Source organism: Scyliorhinus canicula, chromosome 9 (genome assembly GCF_902713615.1).
Source record: "Scyliorhinus canicula chromosome 9, sScyCan1.1, whole genome shotgun sequence".
Lineage (NCBI taxonomy): Eukaryota > Metazoa > Chordata > Chondrichthyes > Carcharhiniformes > Scyliorhinidae > Scyliorhinus > Scyliorhinus canicula.
The window spans coordinates 65189546-65213175 of record NC_052154.1 but is presented as its reverse complement, the minus strand read 5'-3'; the positions used below and the strand labels follow the sequence as shown (position 1 = coordinate 65213175).

At 46.6% G+C, this 23630-nt stretch overlaps 1 protein-coding gene across 4 annotated transcripts in view; it reads right to left on the bottom strand.

Moving 5' to 3' along the window:
* tsnaxip1 (translin-associated factor X interacting protein 1) overlaps positions 1–23630 on the bottom strand; it is a 131539-nt gene that overhangs the window by 31826 nt on the left and 76083 nt on the right. For all 4 annotated transcript variants that reach the window (XM_038806803.1, XM_038806802.1, XM_038806805.1 and 1 more), the window contains 3 exons: positions 14502–14634; positions 2250–2317; positions 80–208 (listed from right to left, as the gene is read on the bottom strand). In XM_038806803.1, coding sequence (XP_038662731.1) covers positions 80–208; positions 2250–2317; positions 14502–14634 — 330 coding nt within the window. The remainder of the gene's footprint in view (positions 1–79; positions 209–2249; positions 2318–14501; positions 14635–23630) is intronic.

Genomic DNA, 23630 nt, shown 5'->3' with positions numbered 1-23630 from the left:
GACAGTTCTTTCTTTTGCAAGAACCTCTATTATCTGTGAGAAAGACATTACTGAGGTTCCAAACACTGAATTCACATACCTGTACATCTGCGGCCATCTTTTCGCTCCAGATTTCCTTCACCACTTTGCTTATACTTTTCTTGGCCAAATTCACATTCTTGATTAGACCATCATGTCGCAGATATGCAAAAACATCTTCTCCAGTACCCTACACAAAATATTCATTTTGCTTATAATGTTTGCTTTACATTCAAATGAAACATTAAATCAAGACCCTGTCTGTCCACTCAAATCCACATAAATGATCTCTTGGCACTACACAAAACACAGAGCCGTTTTCCCACTGTCTGGAGCAAATATTTATTAATATTCAACATCACTCAAAAACAAATTGGTTCTGATTGTTGTCTGTGAGCCCTTTTTGAATGCAAATGAGTTGCTGCATTACAATATTCGATGTTTCAAAAGTAATTAATTGGCTGTAAAGCACTTTGGAACATGCTGAGGTCATGAAAAACACTATATAAATACAAGTCCTTTCCCATAACCAATTAACCTCATTCTTGAGATGTGGGCATTGCTGGCATTGTTATTCATCTTCAGTTGACCTGAGACCATGAAGGTGAGCCTTCTTATTTAACTCCTTAAGTCCACATTGAGAAGTTGCTCCTACAAATGCTGTTAGGTTTTTGGAGCAGTTTGAGAAACTGATTGATTTGTTAGGACACTTCAGAGGGCAGTTAAGAGTGAAACACATTTATTCAGTTAGATTGTTTAATGCTGACAAAAGTTTTTTAAAAACTATAAATGGGAATTAAAGATAAATTGGATTGCAAATTGGATTATTAGTAACAGATGTTAACTCAGCTGTTTTAGCAAAGGTCTAAATGCAGATGGTTTTGACACATTAATTAATTAACTTACATCCAAATAGTGGCAATTTTAATTCTGAACATGCTTAAAAGATTTATATGGAAGCTACAGACTTTAACTTATTTGTTGAGGAATTAAGTAATATTCATATAGGGCAGCACGGTGGCACAGTGGTTAGCACTGCTGCCTACGGCGCTGAGGACCCGGGTTCGAATCCCGGCCCTGGGTCACTGTCCGTGTGGAGTTAGCACGTTCTCCCCGTGTCTGCGTGGGTTTCACCCCCACAACCCAAAGACGTGCAGGTTAGGTGGATTGGCCATGCTAAATTGCCCCTTAATTGGAAAAAATAATTGGCTACCCTAAATTTAAAAAAAAAAGTAATATTCATATGAATGCCATTTCTTATGTTAGCTCAATCTAACTAATTAATACATTTCCAACACTATTCCTAACATGACCGTTTTCCCTCGGAATGCCTGAAAATTTCAGTTACCTTAAAATCTATTCAACACATTGGTGGCAATTTGAAACCTACCAAACACGGATGGGTTTGGGTCAGGTGGAAAGCAAAACTGAAAATATCTCAAACTTAACATGAACCTGTTCCGGTTCTAATCAAGACGGGAGAGGCAGAGGAGGAATGACCAACTTGCTCCCAGGAAATGAGTCACTCGGGCAGTACGGTGGTGTAGTGGTTAGCACTGTTGCCTCATGGCGCCGAGGACCCGGGGTCAATCCCGGCCCCAGGTCACTGGCTGTGTGGAGTTTGCACATTCTTCCCGTGTTTGCATGGGTCTCACCCCCACAACCCAAAAATGTACAGGTTAGGTGGATTGGCCATGCTAAAGTGACCCTTAATTGGAAAAAAAAAAGAATTGGATACTCTAAATTTAAAAAAAAGGAAATAGGTCACTCATGTATCTAATTTAATAACCTCAGGAAACTCAGTAGCTAAACAGAAGGACTGCTTCATGGATGAAGCTGCTTTCAGGCCAAAGTAGGGATGCTTCCACACCCACACCTCCCTACTTATATTGGATCATTATCATAGAATGCTGCAGCCCAGTGAGCCATTCAGACCAGCTGCCCAATTTGACTCACTTCCCTGCTCTTTTCTCATAGACTGGCAGATTCTTAATCTTCGTTATTCAATTCCCCTTTGGAAATTGCTATTGAATCTGCTTCCACCACCTTTTCAGGAAGTGCATTCCAGATCTTGAAGATGATTGTAAAAAAAAATAATCATGTTTTAAATGGTAAATGATACAGCTAAGTTACACATCAGTGGTCTTTAAACAAATATGTGGTGGATATAGTGATCTCACTGATTTCCCAATATTCCCAATAATATTAAATAAATGATGACTAGCTCATACCAGTCCCTCAAAGTAGTCTTCATCAGCTTCAATTGGAAAATTGTCCATCTGACTTGAAGACAGGCCACCTATTCAAATTAAAAGCAAAAACAAAACATGAATAATGATTTAATAGTTGTGAAAATAATCCTTTGTGGAAGGCAGACTATGACAAAAACTACGTATTCTTGTCTAAAATTTAACTTGCTATTGGCTTCTTCATTTCTTCCAATGTATATAAGGTGTTGAAAACCAGTTTCAGTCAGAGAAATCACGTCCCAATTAAAATTTGCGCATTGTTGCACTAATTAGTCAATCTATCTGAAAATGAGCATCCAATAGAAAGGTCAATCATTCAATCTGAATACAAAATTCTGTACATTTATTTGTCTGTAATATAAAATCTTGAAGGTTTTCCTCAGCCTGACTTTTTCCAATTGGTGAGTCAGTCTTAAACCTCCAAAGACAGTTAATTAACACACGATGACTCCTGTAGTTGCTGTGTAAAGAATTTTAAAAACCTACTGTAGTATACCATGTTTTTGTGAGAATTTTCAAATCTTTCATTATTTGTTTATAATGAAGAGCGTGTTAAGATTAACAACTTAAAGTTTTTTTTAATGTTACTTTTATTATCATTCAATTATTGTTTTAACAATTCTATATGGCAGATAAAATCAAGCTTAGTTTAATGTGTAATTCTGAAACCTTACGAGAGAATAAAATGAAGGCATTGAATAGAAGTCGTTGCTGAGATATTATGAATAAAAAGTTCTGTGTTTCTTTTTGAGGCAGCTATTAACTTTGCCGGGTCAGCACAGTGGCGCAGTGGGTTAGCCTTGCTGCCTCACGACACTGAGGTCCCAGGTTCGATCCCGGCTCTGGGTCACTGTCAGTGTGGAGTCTTCACATTTTCCCTGTGTTTGCGTAGGTTTCGCCCCCAGAACCCAAAGATGTGCAGGCGAGGTGGATTGGCCGTGCTAAATTGCCCCTTAATTGGAAAAAATGAATTGGGTACTCTAAATTTATTTTTTAAAACTTTACCTACATGCCATGAGAATACCCCTTAAGAAGTGCAGGCTCACCTATGACAGCAATCTAAAACATAGGAGTCTATATAGGCATCTAGAGTAAAAAGGTTGAAGAAAATGTAATAGATAACACCGACTTCAACTATCCAGATTATTAGAGCACCGGAATCCTGACACTGACTAAGTTTCAAACAGTTTTTTTTTTAAGTGCTCCCCACATTCTTTTAATCTCGCCTTCTTTTTAGTTTCCACTGTACCACATAATGTTCCACAGTCGAGAGGGTATGCATACAATCTTTCCTAGCCCTTTGCCAATGTCACCCTGACGTCATTGACGAAGCGATGGAGGCCCACACCCCCTCTTCCTGGGGGACACAGCAAGTCATTGTTTTCACAATAACCTTTCACAATTGAAAAGTCATTGTGCCAGCATTTGTCAGATCAACTGGCTGAAATATTGACTTTTTAAAAAATATTTTAATTTGGTTTTTAACATTTTACACATAAAACAAAACCCAAAACGCAAGAACAACAAAAAAACACCCCCTCTACCAACCAACCCACATATAACCCGAAGACTAACCCCCCCCCCGCCAATCCTAACCCCCCCTCCCAAACTCCTGCCCCACCTTAGCAGCTGACGGTAACTGACCCTTTCAAGTGAAGAATAAGTAAACCTCATTTCTTATGGAATCCCTCAATGGCCCCTCACGGTGAACTTCACCTTTGCAAGATATAGGAACTCCATCAGGAACCCCAGCCACACTGAAGCACAAGGTGGAGAAGCTGACCTCCACCCCAACAGGACCTGCCTGTGAGGCAAAGGCTAAAACATCCGCCTTTGCCCCTGCCTGCAACTATGGCAGGTCTGGCACCCTAAATATAGCCCCCATGGGGACTAGTGCACTCCGGGTGTCTGTGCAAGGCAGGATCCTCCAGTACAACCGGCTCATTGGATGGTACCCTGAGAGATGATAGGGAATGTAGGAGTGGGGGAGGCTTGGGAAACCGAGCGTTCTTACAGGTTCATTTCAGGGCTCGAGCGGGGGACTTGTGTGGCATATCCCAACCAACAATGCATCCATAAAGTCACAGATGCCCTTTTTGTCCAAGCAGCTGACTTCCCATAGGATCTCTGTGCATTGCATCATCACAACTCCTATTCATGCCATTTGATTAAAACAATTTCCAAATCTTGCAGACTGTTATACCGTCAATTCACTGCGAGACTGTGAGAACGCGTCAATATAAGAGTTTATTATCCAGGAAATCACCTGCCAGTGTCTGCTGTACAAATGGGTTCCACCTACAGGTGGCCGTCTATATATCACCCTGGGGAGAGTGGAGCCAGAGGCGGAGCCCACCGGGGTTCCAGTACAGTACCTGGAAGTAGACCGTATTATCATTTCCAGGTCATAGGTCACAGCACTATACAGACAGTTCATACCTCGGTGAATACATTCACCACATTCACCCCCTGTTAAAAAAATCAAGTCCAGCAGGGGTGATGTGGGGTCATCAAATATTCAGTCTGCCTGAAGACCGGATCGTTCTTTTAGACCACCTGAGCTCTGGCGATGCGGCGGGCACGGTTGTTGCAGGTGGTGACTCCGGGGGCGTGTTGTCTGGAGCTTGAGCTTCAGTCCGGCGTGTTGGAGACAGTTGAGGGGTGGGGGCAGGCAGGGGGGCGGTGGATGGCGGCAGTACAGGCACGGGACAATACAGGAGACCCGGGGGGCGTAATGGGCACTGGGGGTGGAGGTAGGCAGTGGGGAGGGGGGCGCATTCCGTAGGTAGACCGTATCTTGCCATCCGTCCTGGTGTGTGACATAGGCGTACTGGGGGTTGGCATGCAGCAGCTGGACCCTCTCGACCAGGGGGTCGATCTTATGGCTCCTTGTATGCCTCCGGAGAAGTACAGGTCCCGGAGTTGTCAGCCAGGATGGAAGCGAGACCCTGGAGATGGACTTCCTAGGGAAGACAAACAAACGGTCGTGAGGGGTCTCGTTCATGGCTGTGCAGAGGAGTGATCTAATGGAGTGGAGGGTGTCGGGGAGGACCTCCTGCCAGCGGGGGGTCGGGAGAATTCTAGACCAGAGGGCCAGAAGGATGGCCTTCCATACCGTTGTGTTCTCCCTCTCCATCTGCCCGTTTCAATGCGGGTTATAGCTCGTAGCTCATCGCTTATAAACGATCTGCCCCGGTTGCTGTGGATGTAAGCAGGGAAACCGGGCAGTGTGAAGATGCTGTGCAGTGCCTTTATCACAGTGGCCGAGGTCACGTCGGGGTAGGGGACAGCGAAGGGGAAGCGGGAGTACTCATCAACAACGGGTAGGAAGTATATATTACGGGCGGTGGCGAGGAGGTATTTGAAGTCAATACTGAGGCGCTCAAAGGGCCGGGAGGCCTTTACCAGGTGGGCCTTGTCTGGCCGGTAGAAGTGCGGTTTGCACTCCGCGCAGACTTGGCAGTCCTTGGTCATGGCCTTGACCTCCTCTGTGGAGTAGGGCAGATTGCGGGCCATAATAAAGTGGGTAAGCCGGGTGACCCCCGGGTTTCAGAGGTCATCGTGGATAGCCCAAAGTCGGTCACCTTGCGCGCTGCCGCATGTTCCGCGGGACAGGGCATCTGGGGGCTCTTTGAGCTTCCCAGGACGGTACTTGATATCGTAATTGTAGGTGGAGAGTTCGATCCTCCACCTCAAGATTTTGTCATTTTTAATTTTGCCCCGTTGTGCGTTGTCAAACATAAAGGCAACTGACCGCTGCTTGGTGACGAGGGTGAACCTCCTACTGGCTAGGTAGTGCCTCCAGTGCTGCACGGCTTCCACTGTGGATGGTGCTTCCTTCTCAACCGAGGAGTTTCGGATTTCGGAAGTGTGGAGGGTTCTAGAGAAAAATGCCACTGGCCTGCCCACCTGGTTGTGTGTGGCGGCCAGTGCGACGTCCGATGCATCGCTCTCTACCTGGAAGGGGATGGACTCGTCCACCGCGTGCATTGCAGCCTTAGTGATATCGGCCTTGATACAGCTGAAGGCTGAGCGGGCCTCATCCGTCAGGGGAAATGTGGTGGTTTTAATAAGTGGGCGGGCTTTGTCCGTATAGTTGGGGACCAACTGGGCATAGTAGGAGAATAGCCCCAGGCATCGTTTGAGGGCCTTGAGGATGTGAGGAGGGGAAAGCTCTGTGAGGGGGCGCATATGGTCAGGGTCGGGCCCTAGGACACCGTTCTCCATGACGTAGCCGAGGATGGCTAGTCGGGTAATGCGGAAAATGCACTTCTCTTTGTTATATGTCAGGTTGAGGGATTGGGCGGCCTGGAGGAACCTCTGAAGGTTGGCGTCATGGTCCTGCTGATCATGGCCACAGATGGTAACATTGTCCAAGTACGGAACCCGTACTGGTCCACCATTTGGTCCATCGTTCTCTGAAAAACCGGACCCCGTTAGTGACGCCGAAAGGGACCCTGAGGAAGTGGAAGAGTCGGCCGGCTGCTTCAGCGCTCTTCCAGGCGGATCGGGAGCTGGTGGTACGCCGACTTCAGATCAACTGTTGAGAACACCCAGTACAGGTACGCAGCCACATTGCGGGGTCTGCGGGCCTACGAGTCCGTGGATCGGGCCTGGTGAGTTTTCGACTTCTGGGCTTTAGGTCAGCCCAGACAGTCTCTGGCGAAGTGTCCCTTTTTGCAACAGTCGCTGCACGTCGCTGTGCGGGCTGGGCAACGCTGCCGGGGGTGTTGACCCTGGCGGCAGAAGTAGCACTGCAGTTCCCAGGTCTGGATTGGCAGCCGCGCGGCACAGGCCTGTGATGTAGTCGGGTCCGGTGGGGGCCGCGACGAAGGTGGCTAGTTTTATCATGTCCTGCAGGTCAGTGGTCCCGTTTTCCAGCAGGCGCTGCCTGATGTAGTCAGATTGGACCACAGCCACGAAGGTGTCCCGGATCTGTAGCTTCATGTGCTCCTCTGCCATCACATCCCGATAGTTTCAGTCCCTTGTGAGTAGGGTCAGGTTTTCCAGGTACTCGTCCAGCGACTCTCCGGTGCGTTGACGACGAGTAGTGAGGAGGTGCCGCGCGAACACCTAATTTACGGCCTTCACAAAATGTGCCTTGAGGGTTGCAACCGCCGCCTCGTACGTGGCAGCTTTCTCTATCATAATGGAGATTTGATGGCTCACCCGTGTGTGGAGGAGTCGCAGCTTGAGGGTTTCAGAGGGAGGCGTTGCGGAGAAGTCGAGGTAGGCCTCGAAACAGCGAAACCAGTGTGAGAAGATCTCCTTGGCCTCTGTTGCTCATGCGTCGAGTTCGAGTTTATCTGGCTGTAGAGCGGCTTCCATGGTGCTGTCGCTGGATAATAAATTGTTATACCGTCAATTCACTGCGAGACTGTGAGAACAAGTGAATATATAAGGCTTTATTATCCAGGAACTCACCTGCCAGTGTCTGCTGTACAAATGAGTGCCACCCACAGGTCTATATATCGCCCCGGGAAGGGCGGAGCCAGAGGCTGAGCCCACCGAGATTCCAGTACAGTACCTGGATGTAGACCGTATTATCATTTTGTAGCCACCTGGGTTGGCCACTTCCTCACACAAAATGGAAGAACGCAAAGGTTACAGGGAAAAATGGACAGTTGCAAAGAGACAAGCAGTTTGCAGAATCCCCTGTGTATTCTAGCTGCTAAAGAAAACAGACAGCATTGTAACTAACGAGCTGCGCATATTAAGTGAGTGATTCCCAGGCACAATGGACACAAAAATTGGAAGAGATTGAAACATTCTATAGAAGGTCAGACATCCCGGCGCCAGTGGAATCTGAAAAAAAGGACACAAATAAGGTGGAAAGAACTGCCCAGTGATCGAGGAACAGCCCCATTATTGGGGAAATTCAAATCAATCGATTGGGAAGAGACCCAATCGATTGCAAGTTTATAGAGGGTCCGCACAGATGGGCGCGAAACCCAAAACAGTATAAGACAGGGACCCTGACCCCAGCTCGCTCTCTTAGCCAGCCTCTCTCAGCCAGCACTCCGTTCTCTCAGCCGGCCCTCCCAGCAGAACACCTGTGCAGCATCTCTCCAGGACCGTGAACGTGAGACAGAGAGGCGAGGCCAATTGCTACACCAAGTAAGTGTCATACAACGCACGCTACGTGAATAGACACTCTTGACCTCTTAGTCCACACCAACTGGAAGCCTGCGGATCCAGGACAAAGCAAGAGGCCATTGTTCCCTGATCCGGCAGTTCCCTTATTCCAGATAAGTATTGGCCTGTTGGTGGTAGGAATAGCCTAGTCTTTTAGTGTTATATGCATGAGTAGTAAATAGCTGTGTAATAATAAACGTGTCTTGTTTGAACTTACTAACTGGTGTATTGAGTCATTGATTTGAACTTGAACTTGAATCTTGTGGCGGTATCATAAGGATACCTGGCGACTCTAGAGCTAAGGAATAAAACAGAGCCATTTGAGTGTAAAGCACACTCACCCAGAACGAGCAACATTTAGTGGTGAACTCTGACGGGACTCAACTAGAAGTGGCCCCCCCCCACTCCGAGAGAACCCAGCAATTTGAATCAGAAATCCAATTGGGAAAAGGAAAAACCACAAGTGTTAAAGTAGTTCACATCAATCCTCATAATTCGGAAGTGTGTTTTTGCATGCGTAACTAACAGGGTTATAAGGTAAAACCGAGAGATTTTTGTTGCAACAAACTGTCGGGAGTTTATAATTCGGAAAATAGCGAAAACCGTACCCGTATTTTATAGCACCGCCTTAATATCCCTCGTTCCAAATTTAAAAGAGATCATAAGATAGGAGAAATGGCCATGCAGGCAATGGAACGCCTCATGCACCCCCAAGAGTTTGTGGTCGCAGCGACCAGCAGAGTAGGTCAGTGTCCCGTTTGGGAGCTGGTACTCAGGAAGTACCTCAAAGGGAAAGGATGGCCCCTTTGGAGTGAATTTTGTTCGAATGAGGAGACAGGTCCCGGGAGTATAGGGCATACTTGGTGGGAGAACTTGTCTGAAATTCATAAGAAAGGTTTGAGTAAAGCACGTAATCCGATGGCAATTGTGTCCTGCTTGGCACAATTGCAAGGCACAGAGGAGGTCGTCAGGATGCTCCGAGCAGAATTAGAGGAAAGGCATCGCATCAGTAAAGTGGATGTCAGTGATATAGAGAGAGAGAATTTAGAATTAAGGCAAAAGTTGGCAGATAAGGATAAAGAGGTGGATGATGCCAAGAGGGCACACCAGTCTTGTCTAGCCCATCTGAGCAGCTCCCAGGTACAATACGATAAAGCCTATCAGGATGTGCAGCGTGCAGTCTTGATAAGACAAGAGTCAGAGAAGCAGGCAGAGACACTGAAGAAGAAGTGTAGCGACCTGAAGGCAGCTTTAAGAGCACTCCATGCTGCCACCACTGAGCAAAGGCAAAGCACAGTGGACCATGCTAAGTGTAGGAAGCAGATTGCGGAGCTGCAATCTCTGCTTTCTGTGCAGAATGGCTTCCAAGAAATCTTTGGAACGCAACCAGAGGAAGAGAATGCACCAGATTGGCAGGAGTTAAGCGAGACAGCGCAGCGATATGTTCAGGGAACATATGCGCTAGAAACGCAGCAGAAAAGGAAAGCGCCCCAGCCCCCCACAGATCAGATAACACCCACACCAATGAACCCAGTCACCACCCAATGAAAAGCAACCGCAGACGGCGCACCCGAGATCACTTACACCACCCCCTTAACTGTGACTCAACTAAGGGACGCGTGTGAGAAAATCACCCCGTTCCTCCCCACTTCAGACCCCCACCAATTCTTTGCAAAAGTTAAACAGCCGGCGACCATGTACGGCCTTGATGTGCAAGAGCAAGTTAAGCTCACAGTTTTGAGTTTAGATTCATCAGTAGTAGCAGCCCTCCCCGACCCACAGAACGTTGGAGGCGGCACCCTCGAGGAAATCCATACAGCTATTTTGGATGCAATAGGGTATAACAGAGGAGACCTAGTAGAAGGCCTAAACAGATGTAGGCAGAAAAAGACCGAGCACCCCACAGCATTTACAGGAAGGCTGTAGATTCACTTCACTGCTGTTTTCGGTGAATTAGACCACGCACATTTGACCCAAGATAGCATGGTTAAATGGACCCGCACTATTATCTCCCACGCCACAGAGGCAGGACAGAATGCCTGCTCTAATTACGACCCCTCAGAAGAGGCCCATAATGAAAAATGGGCCTTGAAAAGATTGTCCCGCGCTTGGGAGCAATCCGTCCGCAATAAAACAGCATTTATAAAACCCGAGGAAGAGCAGGCAGATGCAGACATGCATCCAGTTAAAACACATCAAAACCCCACATGTGTAAATGAGGGAAGGAACAGCCCACAGCAGACCAAATCCCAGGAGTGTTATAATTGCGGACAATTAGGACATTACGCTCGAGAATGTCAAGCCCCCCCCGAAACAGCAACAGAATCAGCCCACCAATGCCCCCCCGAAGCAGCAACGAAACCAACAGCTCCGACCCCCCACTCAGGGAACAATACCCAAGGGAACAATGCACCAGAGTGCCTGCTCCACCTTATGTGCCTCAGGGGTCATGTTACAACTGTGGGCAGCCAGGACACTTCGCCCAAGATTGCAGGAGACCCCCACCACCAGCTAGACCTGCCCCCAGATATGTAAGAGAACACCACCCACAGCAGCTACAAGGTCCCAGCTGCCCCATGCAAACTATGAGCGCTTACCCACCACTTCCCATGGCAGGGATACCTCAGCAATGCCAATTCCTTTTTGGTTCTCTCCTCCTTCCTCTCTTCTTCGGTCACACTGCACTGACTCCATATGCTAGTTACACCCCAAGCCAAATGTAATTTACGGGATCCTTCTTTCTGATGGAACCTGTACGATATTCATTGCATGTTTGTTTGTATGTGTTTGTTAAATGTTCAGTGTTTAAATTTAAACAGCTTTTCACAGTCGCACGCCACCACTCCTGTAACCTACAGTATGTTTGTTTGTTTGTGTTTTGTTTGTTTTCCAGCAACAGTAGATCTGCGGCCACACGCACAGTTTGTCCGCAGATACCTAAGAGAACTTGCCAGGCTTGCTGGTCAGCTAGGACAGCTGAGAGCTTGCCCGGACCCCATTTCATAACTGCTCTTCTGTTTGGAGGACAGAAGAGGCAACCCCCATGATGACTACATTCTTGCCCGTTCGTTTCAGGTCGCTCAGGCAGTGGAGAAACGGCATTGAGGACCCGCCCTGTCTGAGGACCATCCCTCTGGTCAGCTAAGCTCGGATACAGCACTGCACGCCCTACCCGGGGATTCCACCCAAATCTTACCCTTCGCGGCCCATATGCAACTCATTCGAAAGTCTTATTTCTAAAAAAATTTGGTTTTGTTTCCTTTGTTTTAGGCAGCCCTTTGGTTGCCATTCCACATGCTATTTACATCCAGGAACATTGGGATGGTAAATTGCAAAGCCTGCGAGGCGGCTTGCAGTGGTACAGTATTTGAGTATATGCCTGGTCCTAAATTCGTTTTGAAAAAAAAAATTTGACAGAGTCACATGGAGTGACCATTCATAAAGGGAAAATTGGCACAAGAGGACAGATATACTATCATTCGAGGTATTAAACAGAACACTAACAGACACTATGCTTGATCCCATAGCTTGCGGACGTTCGAAGAAGGGACCAAAGCAGGATCAGAGCAAGATCACAGCAAGCAAGAGAAAAGAGAGAAGGAATATGACAGCAGCGACTGTATTTTTCTTCTTAACATGTATACTTTTGAGCACGTATGCGAACCCCTTTTCCCCTATGACCCCGGCCGTTAATGTTTCCCAGACACAGACCACTCCAAGCCCAGTAACAAGCAGCAGTAACCCGACCTGGTATACCAAATTTATGAATTGGTACTCCTTGTAATATGTAGTAGAATCGCTTTTGGCACTGGCGATTGTCTGCATCATAGTACAGACTTTTAGGATGAGGAAATGGTGAAGGAGAGCCTACCGCTCTTGTACCTCGACGGTATATAGGATGAGATCCCCTATCTTCGGTTTCCATCAGTCCCCCGAACCCCTTGAAATGTAAATAAAGGATTTTCTTTTCGTTGTTGCCATGCCATGTAAATAAAGGAATGTTTTGAATGATTATGTATCTCTGAGCTCGACTGCCGAGTCAGAGAAGTGTATAATGAATATTGTTCTAATCTGTACTGATAGGAAGATAGAATGATGAAATATAAGTGAATGTAGTTTATTTAAGTTGAGTTAGAGGTTCCCGTTGTGATTCTGATAATGCATGTCCCCTATGACATAGCGCCAAATAGAGATTGTAGGTAAAATTTTTCTGCATAGTTGAGGAAAGTGCAGAGGCCATGGAACTCGCTGAGGTCAGGGAACGAAGTCACCGTACTTGGGTGATCCTTCACGCTTTCGCGTTAGGATCACAAGGAGGGAGTGTAGCCACCTGGGTTGGCTACTTCCTCACACAAAATGGAAGAATGCAAAGGTTACAGGGAAAAATGGACAGTTGCAAAGAGACAAGCAGTTTGCAGAATCCCCTGTGTATTCTAGCTGCTAAAGAAACCAGACAGCATTGTAACTAACGAGCTGCGCATATTAAGTGAGCGATTCCCAATGATTCCCAGGCACAATGGACACAACAATTAGAAGAGATTGAAACATTCTATAGACGGTCAGACATCCCGGCGCCAGTGGAGTCTGAAACAAAGGACACAAATAAGGTGGAAAGAACTGCCCAGTGATCGAGGAACAGCCCCGTTATTGGGGAAATTCAAATCAATCGATTGGGAAGAGACCCAATCGATTGCAAGTTTATAGAGGGTCCGCACAGATGGGCGCGAAACCCAAAACAGTATAAGACAGGGACCCTGACCCCAGCTCGCTCTCTTAGCCAGCCTCTCTCAGCCAGCACTCCGTTCTCTCAGCCGGCCCTCCCAGCAGAACACCTGTGCAGCATCTCTCCAGGACCGTGAACGTGAGACAGAGAGGCCAGGCCAATTGCTACACCGACAAGTAAGTGTCATACAACGCACGCTACGAGAATAGACACTCCTGACCTCTTTAGTCCACACCAACTGGAAGCCTGCGGATCCAGGACAAAGCAAGAGGCCATTGTTCCCTGATCCAGCAGTTCCCTTATTCCAGATAAGTATTGGCCAGTTAGTGGTAGGAATAGCCTAGTCTTTTAGTGTTATATGCATGAGTAATAAATAACTGTGTAATAATAAACGTGTCTTGTTTGAACTTACTAACTGGTGTATTGAGTCATTGATCTGAACTTGAACTTGAATCTTGTGGCGGTATCATAAGGATACCTGGCGACTCTAGAGCTAAGGAATAAAACAGAGCCATTTGAGTGTAAAGCACACTCACCCAGGACGAGCAACAATTTCCAGGTCATAGGTCACAGCACTATACAGACAGTTCATACTTAGGTGAATACATTCACCACACAGTCAAAAATATCTCTGTGTACTTCAGTATAATAATTATAATTTAAATGCAAACTGTGTGCGTATAGTGATTTTTATCACTGTGATTTCCTGTTGGCGCAGGTCTGGCATGTAAAATTTTAAACCTATGTTTTAGCTTCTCAAGGTGCTGTCTGAATGGAAGCTATGTGCGCATTGCAGCAAAACTCTGCTTTACCACAAATCTCTTTTTGCAAATGTCTGTCTTTTAAGCTGTGGCAGGCCTTAAAATTCTGCTGAATCTCTGAACCAGAGATTTCTTGGTAGCTAAGGTTTACCCCGAACATTTTAATTCAGAAATTTATAATGACATCAGCGAGTTCATCTCGAGTGGGTGTGAATTGCATTCCATCCTAATTCAGTTTGAAATTTTGCCTCAGCTAAAAATTTTTGATGGATTATTAGCAAAGTGATGGAAACAGAATGTTAAAACAATGTTCTTTCATCTATGAAACCTAAGTTTGAATCCAATTCAAACTGATGGGATGAGTTGGTATTGTTTACTATTTACCGGGTTGGCATGTAGAACAGTGGTTAGCACTGTGACTGCGGCGCTGAGGACCCGGGTTCGAATCCCGGCCCTGGGTCACTGTCCATGTGGAGTTTTCACATTCTCCCCATGTCTGCATGGGCTTCACCCCCACCACCCAAAGATGTGCAGCTTAGGTGGATTGGCCATGCTAAATTGCCCCTTAATTGGAAAAAAACTAATTGGGTACAGTAAATTTTAAGAACTATTTACCTGCCATTTTTGTTTTGAATACTTCAAGTTCTGCGCTCAGCTTGTCTCGTTCAAGAGTGATCTTCTTGTTAACTTCGAGCAGAGTGGTGTACTCCTGTTTCATCTGAAAATACTGCTTCTGGAGATTTTCATTCTAAAAGTATAAGTACATTTCTATATAAAGCTGATAAGACTAACATTCCATAATTATTTGTGCTTACTCACTCAGAAATCAGTTACAACTGTCTTTCTTCGAGGAATTAAAGAATTCAAGGAGATGAAAATGCATCCAATGCATAGTGGACTGTCCTTACATACCATAGACATTTAAAAGCTTGATGTCAATACGGTTATTTTAAAAGTATACCTGGAGCTTTTGATTTAGAAATGTAATTGCTGATGGGCATTCCATGCATTAAAGAATACAAATAAACAGTTCAGTGAATTTCTCAGTTATCATCTCCAACAGTGCCACTTGACAGCATGCAATTTAGAACATAGAACAGTACAGCACAGAACAGGCCCTTCGGCCCTCGATGTTGTGCCGAGCAATGATCACCCTACTCAAACCCACGTATCCACCCTATACCCGTAACCCAACAACCCCCCCCTTTAACCTTACTTTTTAGGACAATACGGGCAATTTAGCATGGCCAATCCACCTAACCCGCACATCTTTGGACTGTGGGAGGAAACAGGAGCACCCGGAGGAAACCCACGCACACACGGGGAGGACGTGCAGACTCCGCACAGACAGTGACCCAGCCGGGAATCGAACCTGGGACCCTGGAGCTGTGAAGCATTTATGCTAACCACCATGCTACCGTGCTGCCCCATTTATTTTGCTAACAATGTAAATAAGAATTTCAATTTGAGCTAGGCAGCCTATATTGCGTGATTCATTCTCTCTCACGCTATACAGTAGAGTCCAGGCAACCATACACTCACTCATCATCTATTGATGCTCTACTGCAGTTTTCAGCGTGTTTATGTCCCTTGGTTCTGCACTAGATGGTTTCCTGTCAAAGGGGTTGCGTTCTCTGCTAATGAAGTATCTTCAAAAATATCGCTCTATAGTTGTATTGTGTGATTGCTATTTACCATTTTCTTTTTTTTTTCTTTTTTTATAAATTTAGCATACCCAATTATTTTTCCAATTGAGGGGCAATTTAGCATGACCAATCTACCTACCCTCCACATCTTTGGGTTGTGGGGGTGAAACCCACGCAGACACGGGGAGAATGTGCAAACTCCACACGGACTGTGACCCAGGGCCGGGATTCGAACCCGGGTCCTCAGCGCCGTAGGCAGCAATGCTAACCACTGTGCCACCGTGCTGCCCCTTTTACCATTTTCTATAATGAGTAGATGAATGGGATATGAGAAACATTATCATTAAGCCTCAGCGTATAGGAAAGAAAGAGGTGCAATTATACAGACTTTACAGCACATGAGTTTGTCTCTGGGCAGATCCTGTAAGTGGGCCCAAGCCTTCCTCCAACAACTCCATTTTACCATGAAATAAAGAAGACAGTTTGAAGAATAATCATTTTATAAAGTCCAGCGGTCATAACATTTTCTCCCCAGAAATGATATAACTAATGATATACTACCATCAAAATATACAGAAAAACACTTTAACCACTGGTTCACTACATACGGTACAGGTCATATTTTTTGCTTCCTTGACCCATTTCACCTTCTGTTTTGGCCACATTACAAAGCTTAAAGTGTCACAGCCGATCTCATGCAACAATTAGGATGTAAAGTCTAGTTTTCATGAGTTCTCAGAGTTGTTCCAACTCCCTTGCAAATGAGAGTTCACTTTACTACTGGTGGCTTCACTTTAATTCGCTGCAGAAGGTTTCCTTTCTTATTTTGCAGTTTTTACAGCTTTTTATAATTTCTTTTTAAAAATAAATTTTGAGTACCCAATTCATTTTTCCCCCAATTAAGGGGCAATTTAGCGCGTACAATTCACCTCCCTGCACATCTTTTTTGGATTTGTCCCGATCATCATTCTCATCCATGTTCGCAAGTTTTCTAAGTCCAAGTTTGTGAAGGGGGTATCAATCAGCTACCTGTTTGGATTATCTTCATCCTGTTTAAATTCAGGATCACTTTTATCTTTCAGTTTATTTTCATGATTTAACCCTCTAATGTTCTTCTCTTGGAGAGGCATGCTGTGCAGTTTGTTCCACTGCAGAGTAAAATATTCTTTAGCTGTTTTAAGAAATTTGTTCAGATTATGCTGATGATCATACAAAAACATCTTGATACATTTTCCTACTCAGTTCAGAAATCATTAAAAATTATTTTTGACTTTCATCTTTCCATTCAGCACATGCTTTGGCTAGTTCTTTTCAAGTAACAGTGATAGCTTTGTAATTCTGAGAGTTATGATCCTTGACATTCAAGACATTTGCTAATAGAATAAAACTACATGATTCCATGGGTTTCGAACAAACTAAAATAAATTTTATTATACAAGGTCAGAAAGATAAAACGATTTATAATTCAAATATTACACTCAAACATTCAGGGTAAGTATGAGGTACATGCAAATTAACATGCAAATTGTGGTAGGACACAAATTGTGGCAGTGTGACCAAAACAGGTTCTATTGATATCTCGACAACCCACCAGGCTGTTAGTCACACTTTGAGTCAACCAACCTCGCTGAAACAGTGGGTGGGATCCTCACTTCTGGGGACTAAGTCCCCATGCCGGCGGGAAAACCGGCGCAAACCACTCCGGCATCAACAATCCCCGAAGTGAGGAATTCTCCACATTTTCGGGGGCAAGGTGATTATTGGAGGGGTTGGCGCTGCTCCAGCCGGCCAGCGTATTTCCGCACATGCGCAGACCGGCCGGCGTATTTCTGCGCATGCGTGGGGTTTCTCTTCTCTGTGCCGGCCCCCAGGAAATATGGCGAAGCTCTACAGGAGACCAGCATGGAGGAAAGATGTCCCCCCACAGAACCAGCCCGCCCACAGATTGGTAGGCCCCGATCGTGGGCCAGGCAACCGTGGGGGCTCCCCTCAGGGTCGGATCCCTCCGTGCCCCCCCCAAAGACTGCCCCCGCACACTCACCTGCCAGGTCCCGCCGTGCTGAAGTGATTCATTCACGCCAGCGGGACTGGCAAAAACTGGACAGTCGCTCGGCCCATTGGGTCCTGGAGAATCACCGAGGGGGATGCTGTCAATGGACCCCAACCGGCGTGGGGGGAATCCCGCCGCCGCCCGAAAAACAGCGCCGGAGAATAGGGCAGCCGGCGTCGGGGCGGCACGGCGGGATTCGCGTCTCCCCCCGGGATTCTCCCGGCGGGCGGGGGTCGGAGAATCCTGGCCTCAGTATCTCACGTAAGGATTTTCAACTTTTAAAAATGATTAATTTAGAGTACCCAATTATTCTTTTCCAATTTAGCATGGCCAATATACCTACCCTGCACATCTTTTTGAGTTGTGCGAGTGAGACCCACGTAAACACGGGGGTAATATGCAAACGCCACACGGACAGTGACCTGGGGCCGGGATCGAACCCGCATCCTCAGCTCCATGAGGCAGCAGTGCTAACCATTGCGCCACCCTAGGATTTTCAATCTTGACCTTCGAAGATCTTTACTTGGAATATTTTCAAAAAGTCACTCCAACTATGATAGCTTCAATGACGGCTCACCTTGCAAGGTTATAATCTCACCTTCTGAGATTCTGTTCTGCTAGATTCCCAAATACATTCATACATCAACGTACAAGCACAATTTCAGCTTTTGGACCAAGCCAAGCAGAGTGCTGTTGATCAGATCCAAAGGGATATCTTTTCCCCAATGGTCCTCTTTAATTAACAGGTCTTCTCCTGAGCCCTCTTTACTTAAAGGCTGCTCGTTCTCCAACTTGGAGATGTTTCTCTGCTTCTCTATAATTGGATTTAACTGGGACCTGCTTCTGACTTTGTCCTTTACCTAGGACCTCTCCCTATCCCCCTTCCTTGTTCCTTACTCTGGGACACTTCTTGGCTATGGTACCCTGCACCTAGCCACCTGACCGGGGCTTTTTGAGCCCTTCTTCTTTTCTCTCGAAGCACGCAGGGCCTGAAGAATGTAAAGATGCACAATTGTGCATGTTCAGCCTGCTCCCAGTCTGCGCAGGAAGTATTAAGACTGTCAGGACATCATTCTCCCCGTGTTTGCGTGGGTTTCACCCCCACAACCCAAAGATGTGCAGGGTAGGCGGATTGGTCATGCTAAATTGCCCCTTAATTGGAAAAAATAATTGGGTACTCTAAATCTATATAAAAAAAAGAAAAGACTCAGGACTTGAGGACCCAATCTCCGAACTCAGCAAGGTAAGTACTGTATAGGTTTTCATGATGCTGAGTTTAAATTCCCATTCAAAATATGCATTCTTCTTTCCAGCTCCACTCTTCTTCTTGGGCAGACCTGCAGCATCGGGGAGGCTGCTTCCACTCCGGGGAGGTTGGTTCTGCGATGGCGGAATAGTCCAATCCTGGATCTGGAGACTCTGTCACAGGTTTGGCAGGGGTGCTTGATGAGGTGAGTGGGACGCTCTGGATTCTGTGCTCTCCCTCCACTGTTTACACTTGGCCTCCGCATGCTCCATCCTACGACGCTGGAGGTGACTGACGCCTTTGCGGATGCTTTTTCTCCAATTTGTGCATTCTAAGGCAAGTGGTGGGGATGTTGCATTTATTTAGGGAGGTTTTCAGAGTATTCTTGTAGCGTTTCTTCTGCCCTCCTAGTGATCACTTGCCATTACAGAGCTTGGAGTAGAGCACTTGCTTTGGGAGTCTTGCTCGGGCATGTGGGCAATATGACTTGCCCATTGCAGCTGGTCGAGCATGACCATTGCCTCGATGCTGGGGATATTGGCTGAGGAGAACACGCTCCCGTTGGTAGCTTATTCTGCCAGTGGATTTGCAGGATTTTGCGGAGGCAGCATTGGTGATTTTCCAAGTATTTGAGGTGTTTGCTGTACATTGTCCATGTTTCGGATGTATACTGGCGGACGGGGACCATAGCTGCTCAATAGATCATGAGCCTGATGTTGGGTTTGAGGTTTCGGTCTCCAAATAATCTGTTCCTCAGGCATCCAAAGTCTACACTGGCGCATTAGAGTCGATGTTGGATTTCGTCGTCAATGTCTGCTTGCACTGAGAGCAGGCTCCCAAAGTATGGGAAATGATCCACATTGTCCAAGAGCTTACCGTGGATCTTGGTGGTTGGGGGGCAGGTTGTGTGGGAGGAGCGGGCTGGTGGAGAAACTTTGTTTTCTGGATGTTAAGTCTGAGCCCATTCTCCCAAATGCCTTGGTGAATGCATCGACAATTGTTTGTTGCTCAGCCTCTGAATGTGCGCACACACAGCCATCGTCTGCATACAGCAGCTCAATGACAGAGGTTGGGGTGGTCTTGGTTCTGGCCTGCAGGCAGAGGTTGAACAGTTTTCCACTTGTCTGATCGGTAAGCTCTACTCCACAGGGGAGCTTCAAGGTGTCGGGGTGGAGTTGCTGCAAGGAAGATGGAGAAGAGCATTGGTGCAATGACGCAGTCCTGTTTGACCCCAGTTTGCACACATATTGGGTCTGTGGTGGTTCCGTTGGTGACGATCACGGCTTGTATGTCATAGTGGAGCAGGCAGAGAATGGTGACGAATTTCTGCAGGCAGCCAAATTTGAGGAGGATGCTCCACAATCCCTCCTGGTTGACAGAGCTAAAGGCCGTTGCGAGATTGAAGAAGACCACGTACAGAGGTTGATGCTGCTCCCTGCACTTTCTCTGGATTTGTTGCACACTGAAGATCATGTCCATTGAGCCTCTCGATGGGTTGAAGCCGCACTGAGACTCGGGGAGGAGCTCTTCAGCCACTGGGAGGAGGCAGTTGAGGAGTATTCGCGTGATGACATTTCCTGTGACGGAGAGTAGGGGAATCCCTCTGTAATTTTTGCAGCCGGACTGTCTCATTTCTTGAAGATGGTCACAATTAAGGCATCTCGGAGATCACAAGCATGCTCTCGTCCTTCCAGACAAGGGTGATGGGTACATCTTCACTGCATTTTACTTCTTCTGTGGGGATTCCTTCTGTGCCAGGCCTTGTGGTTGTTCAGCTGTCAGATTTTTTTTTCAACCTCACGGCGAGCTGGGGCTGCGCTGAGGGTGGCAGATAGCGTTTTGTAAGATGATGTTGAGAGCGCTTGTGACAAAGTCTGTGTCTTGGTTGAGGAGGTCCTCGAAGTGCTCTCTCCAGAGGGCGCTGACTGCGTCTCTGTCCTTGATGAACGCCTCCCTGTTTCTGACTCTCAGTGGAGTGGGACCCTGGGTACTTGGACCGTAGATGGTTTTGATTGCACTGAAGAAACCGCGTGGTTGTTGGCAAGCTGCTGAGTCTCCTGTGCTATTTCCACCAATCATCTGTTCTTCAGGTCGAAAGTTCTTTGTTGCACCTCAGCCTTCAGTTGCCTGTAGGCTTGTTTCCTCTTACTTGAGTTTTGGTGGAACTGCCAGTTCAGGAATACCTTTCGCTTGCGGTCAAGGAGATCTTGGATCTTCTGATTGCTCTCGTCGAACCAATCTTGGTGTTTCCTGGTTGAGAGCCCGGGCGTCTCCTCGCAGGTGCTGATTATCATGGTTTTTAAGGCGAATTACATGCCGTGGGCATTCTGCGACTCTAGTTCATTGGTTGTCATTAGGTTAGCTCTTTCTTGTCAGGGTCTTTGAGTCTAGCGACTTTGAGTCTCCTGTGACAGAGTTTCTTCTGCCTGTGCCGGAATGAGGCCAGAGCGATGGAGATGGTAGAGCGGATTTTCGGTGGTCAGTCCAGCAGTCGTTGGTTCAGTTTGTGGCGTGCGTGATGCGGACATCTTCGTTTGGACGATGACACAGTCTATTAGGTGTCAGTGCTTGGATTGGGAGTGTTGCCATGACGTCTTCTGTTTGTCCCTCTGGTGAAAGAGGGTGCTTGTGATGAGAAGGCTATGTTCTAAACATTTTGTCAGGTGGAGGTCTCCATTGGCGTTTGTTTTCCCCACGCCTTCCCAGCCTAACACGCCTGTCCAAAGATTTGCGCCCTTCCTGACTAGTATTGAAGGAGAATCAGCTTGTCTCCCTTTGGGATGTGGGATAGCATTTGGGTGAGGCTAGGCTAGAATGTCTCTTTTGTTTCGTTCGTTGCATTTAAGGTTGAAGCGTAAGCACTGACGGCTGTGGTGTGCTATCTGGGCCAGGTGAGCCGTAGGGTCATGAGTAGTTCGCTCATCCCTCAGGAAGGTTAGTTGAGACGCCTGAACAATTAGTTTTTTACGGTGAAGCCAACCCCGTTCTTCTTCTGGTTTGCCTTTCAGAAAAGGGTGTATCCGCCACCTTGTTCTTAAAGTTGCCCATCTCCTACCAGTCTCGTTGAGGGCATCAATATCAACGTTATGGCGTCAGAGCTCCCGGGCTGTGATGGCGGTGCAACATTCAGATCTGTTGTTGTTGGGATTGTCCATGAGGGTCCCGATGTTCTAGGTCCTAACATTCATTTGGGTGGGTGGGGTGGGGCTGGGGTCGAAGATGCTGGTGTTTGGATTCTTTTAACGTGGGGTGGTCGCTGCACTCTAACCGCCGCACAGTCCTAGTGGAGCGAGATCTTGGCCCAGTGGCAGGAAAATCAAAGATGACTGGAGACTAGGCTTTGTTGTAGGACGGGACTAAGACACATAACAGAAATGTGACGTCACTGACAGGCAGATGAACAGAGGTTGATGAGTGTGTCCAGCTCTATTATATCAGTGAGGATGTGAAGCAAAGCTTAAGAGCCAGAATGAATGGGATATGTTAGTGGAAAATTACAACTGTAGAAGTTTGTTATTGAAGGAGAACGAAATAAGGGAGTTGAATAGCCTTGAGAAACAAGGAAGATGGCCAGGTGACAGGGTATGAAATGTGGGAGCCACTTGCAATTATAACTAGCACCTGCTAATTAAGCTAAGACTGCTACATACTCATGTGCCAATAGATAACTTTAAAGTCTGTATAATTATGTACTGGAACTATTGCAATAACAAATTAATAACAAATTTATGCTTTGTAATGGGGGCGAGCTCAAGTGAATGTAAGAGACAGCCCCTAACAATACATATAAAAAAAGGATGTTTCGAGCAAAACTTTGGCACTCTCCGAGGTGGTTCCCCGGAATACCTAGAGCGGCCCCGATCGCAATAAAGAATATTCTGAAGTACGGACGTGTTCAAGACCGTTTCTTCCGGACTGAGAGACAAGTGAATTAGAGACGCATTCACATTTTGGTGACAGCAGTGGGATTTCAAAGAGTCTCTGCTGAGACTGGCGGCATAAGCGACTGATCGAGTTCGGGAGCGAAGGAGGAATTGGGCCCCCATTGGGAGTAAAGTTTTTGCCACTTTGGTATTCCCCTCCGCTGTACCATCTGCGATTCGGCCCCGCTGCCAGCGCTCAGGGATGCTCCTACGAAATCCAGGTCAGTCCAGCGAACCCATTTAAGGGAGGGAGTGTGACCCCTACAGTTATAGTCACAGGCACAGTCATGGACTAGTGTCTTAAGGGAGGGAGTGTGACCCCTACAGTTATACAGGCACAGTCAGGGACTAGTGCTTTAAGGGAGAGTGTGTAGCCCCTACAGTTATAGCTACAGAAGAGGTTTCGGCATCATCATGATCCTTGCCTTTGTCTAAAAGTGCCCCCGCGATAAGAGGCTTTAGAAGGGTGCACGATCAACCCTAAGGTAACAACATAACAAGGATGTTATAACCTTGTAGTTAGATAGGCTTGCAGGCACGGATTAGCCTGCCTGAATTGGGCAACGGAGCAGGATAACTCCGTTTAAATTCATGATTGAATAAAGTGGTCCAGGACCATTTAGCCAAATAAACAATAATCACAAGGATCATTAACTGCCAATAATGTTAGTGATGGGTAATATGTTAGATCCAACCTCTGATAGTGGAAGCGTGCTTCAAACCTTGTGTGAACAATATCCGGAATATTCCAAGCAACTGAGACAATTGTCAGGAGAATTGCATAAAAAATTTAGGAGAAGAAAGATGGCCACTGGGGGGAAAATTAATGCATTAAAATTGGGTATAAAATTGACAGAGAAAGGAATAGTTAAAACAGCC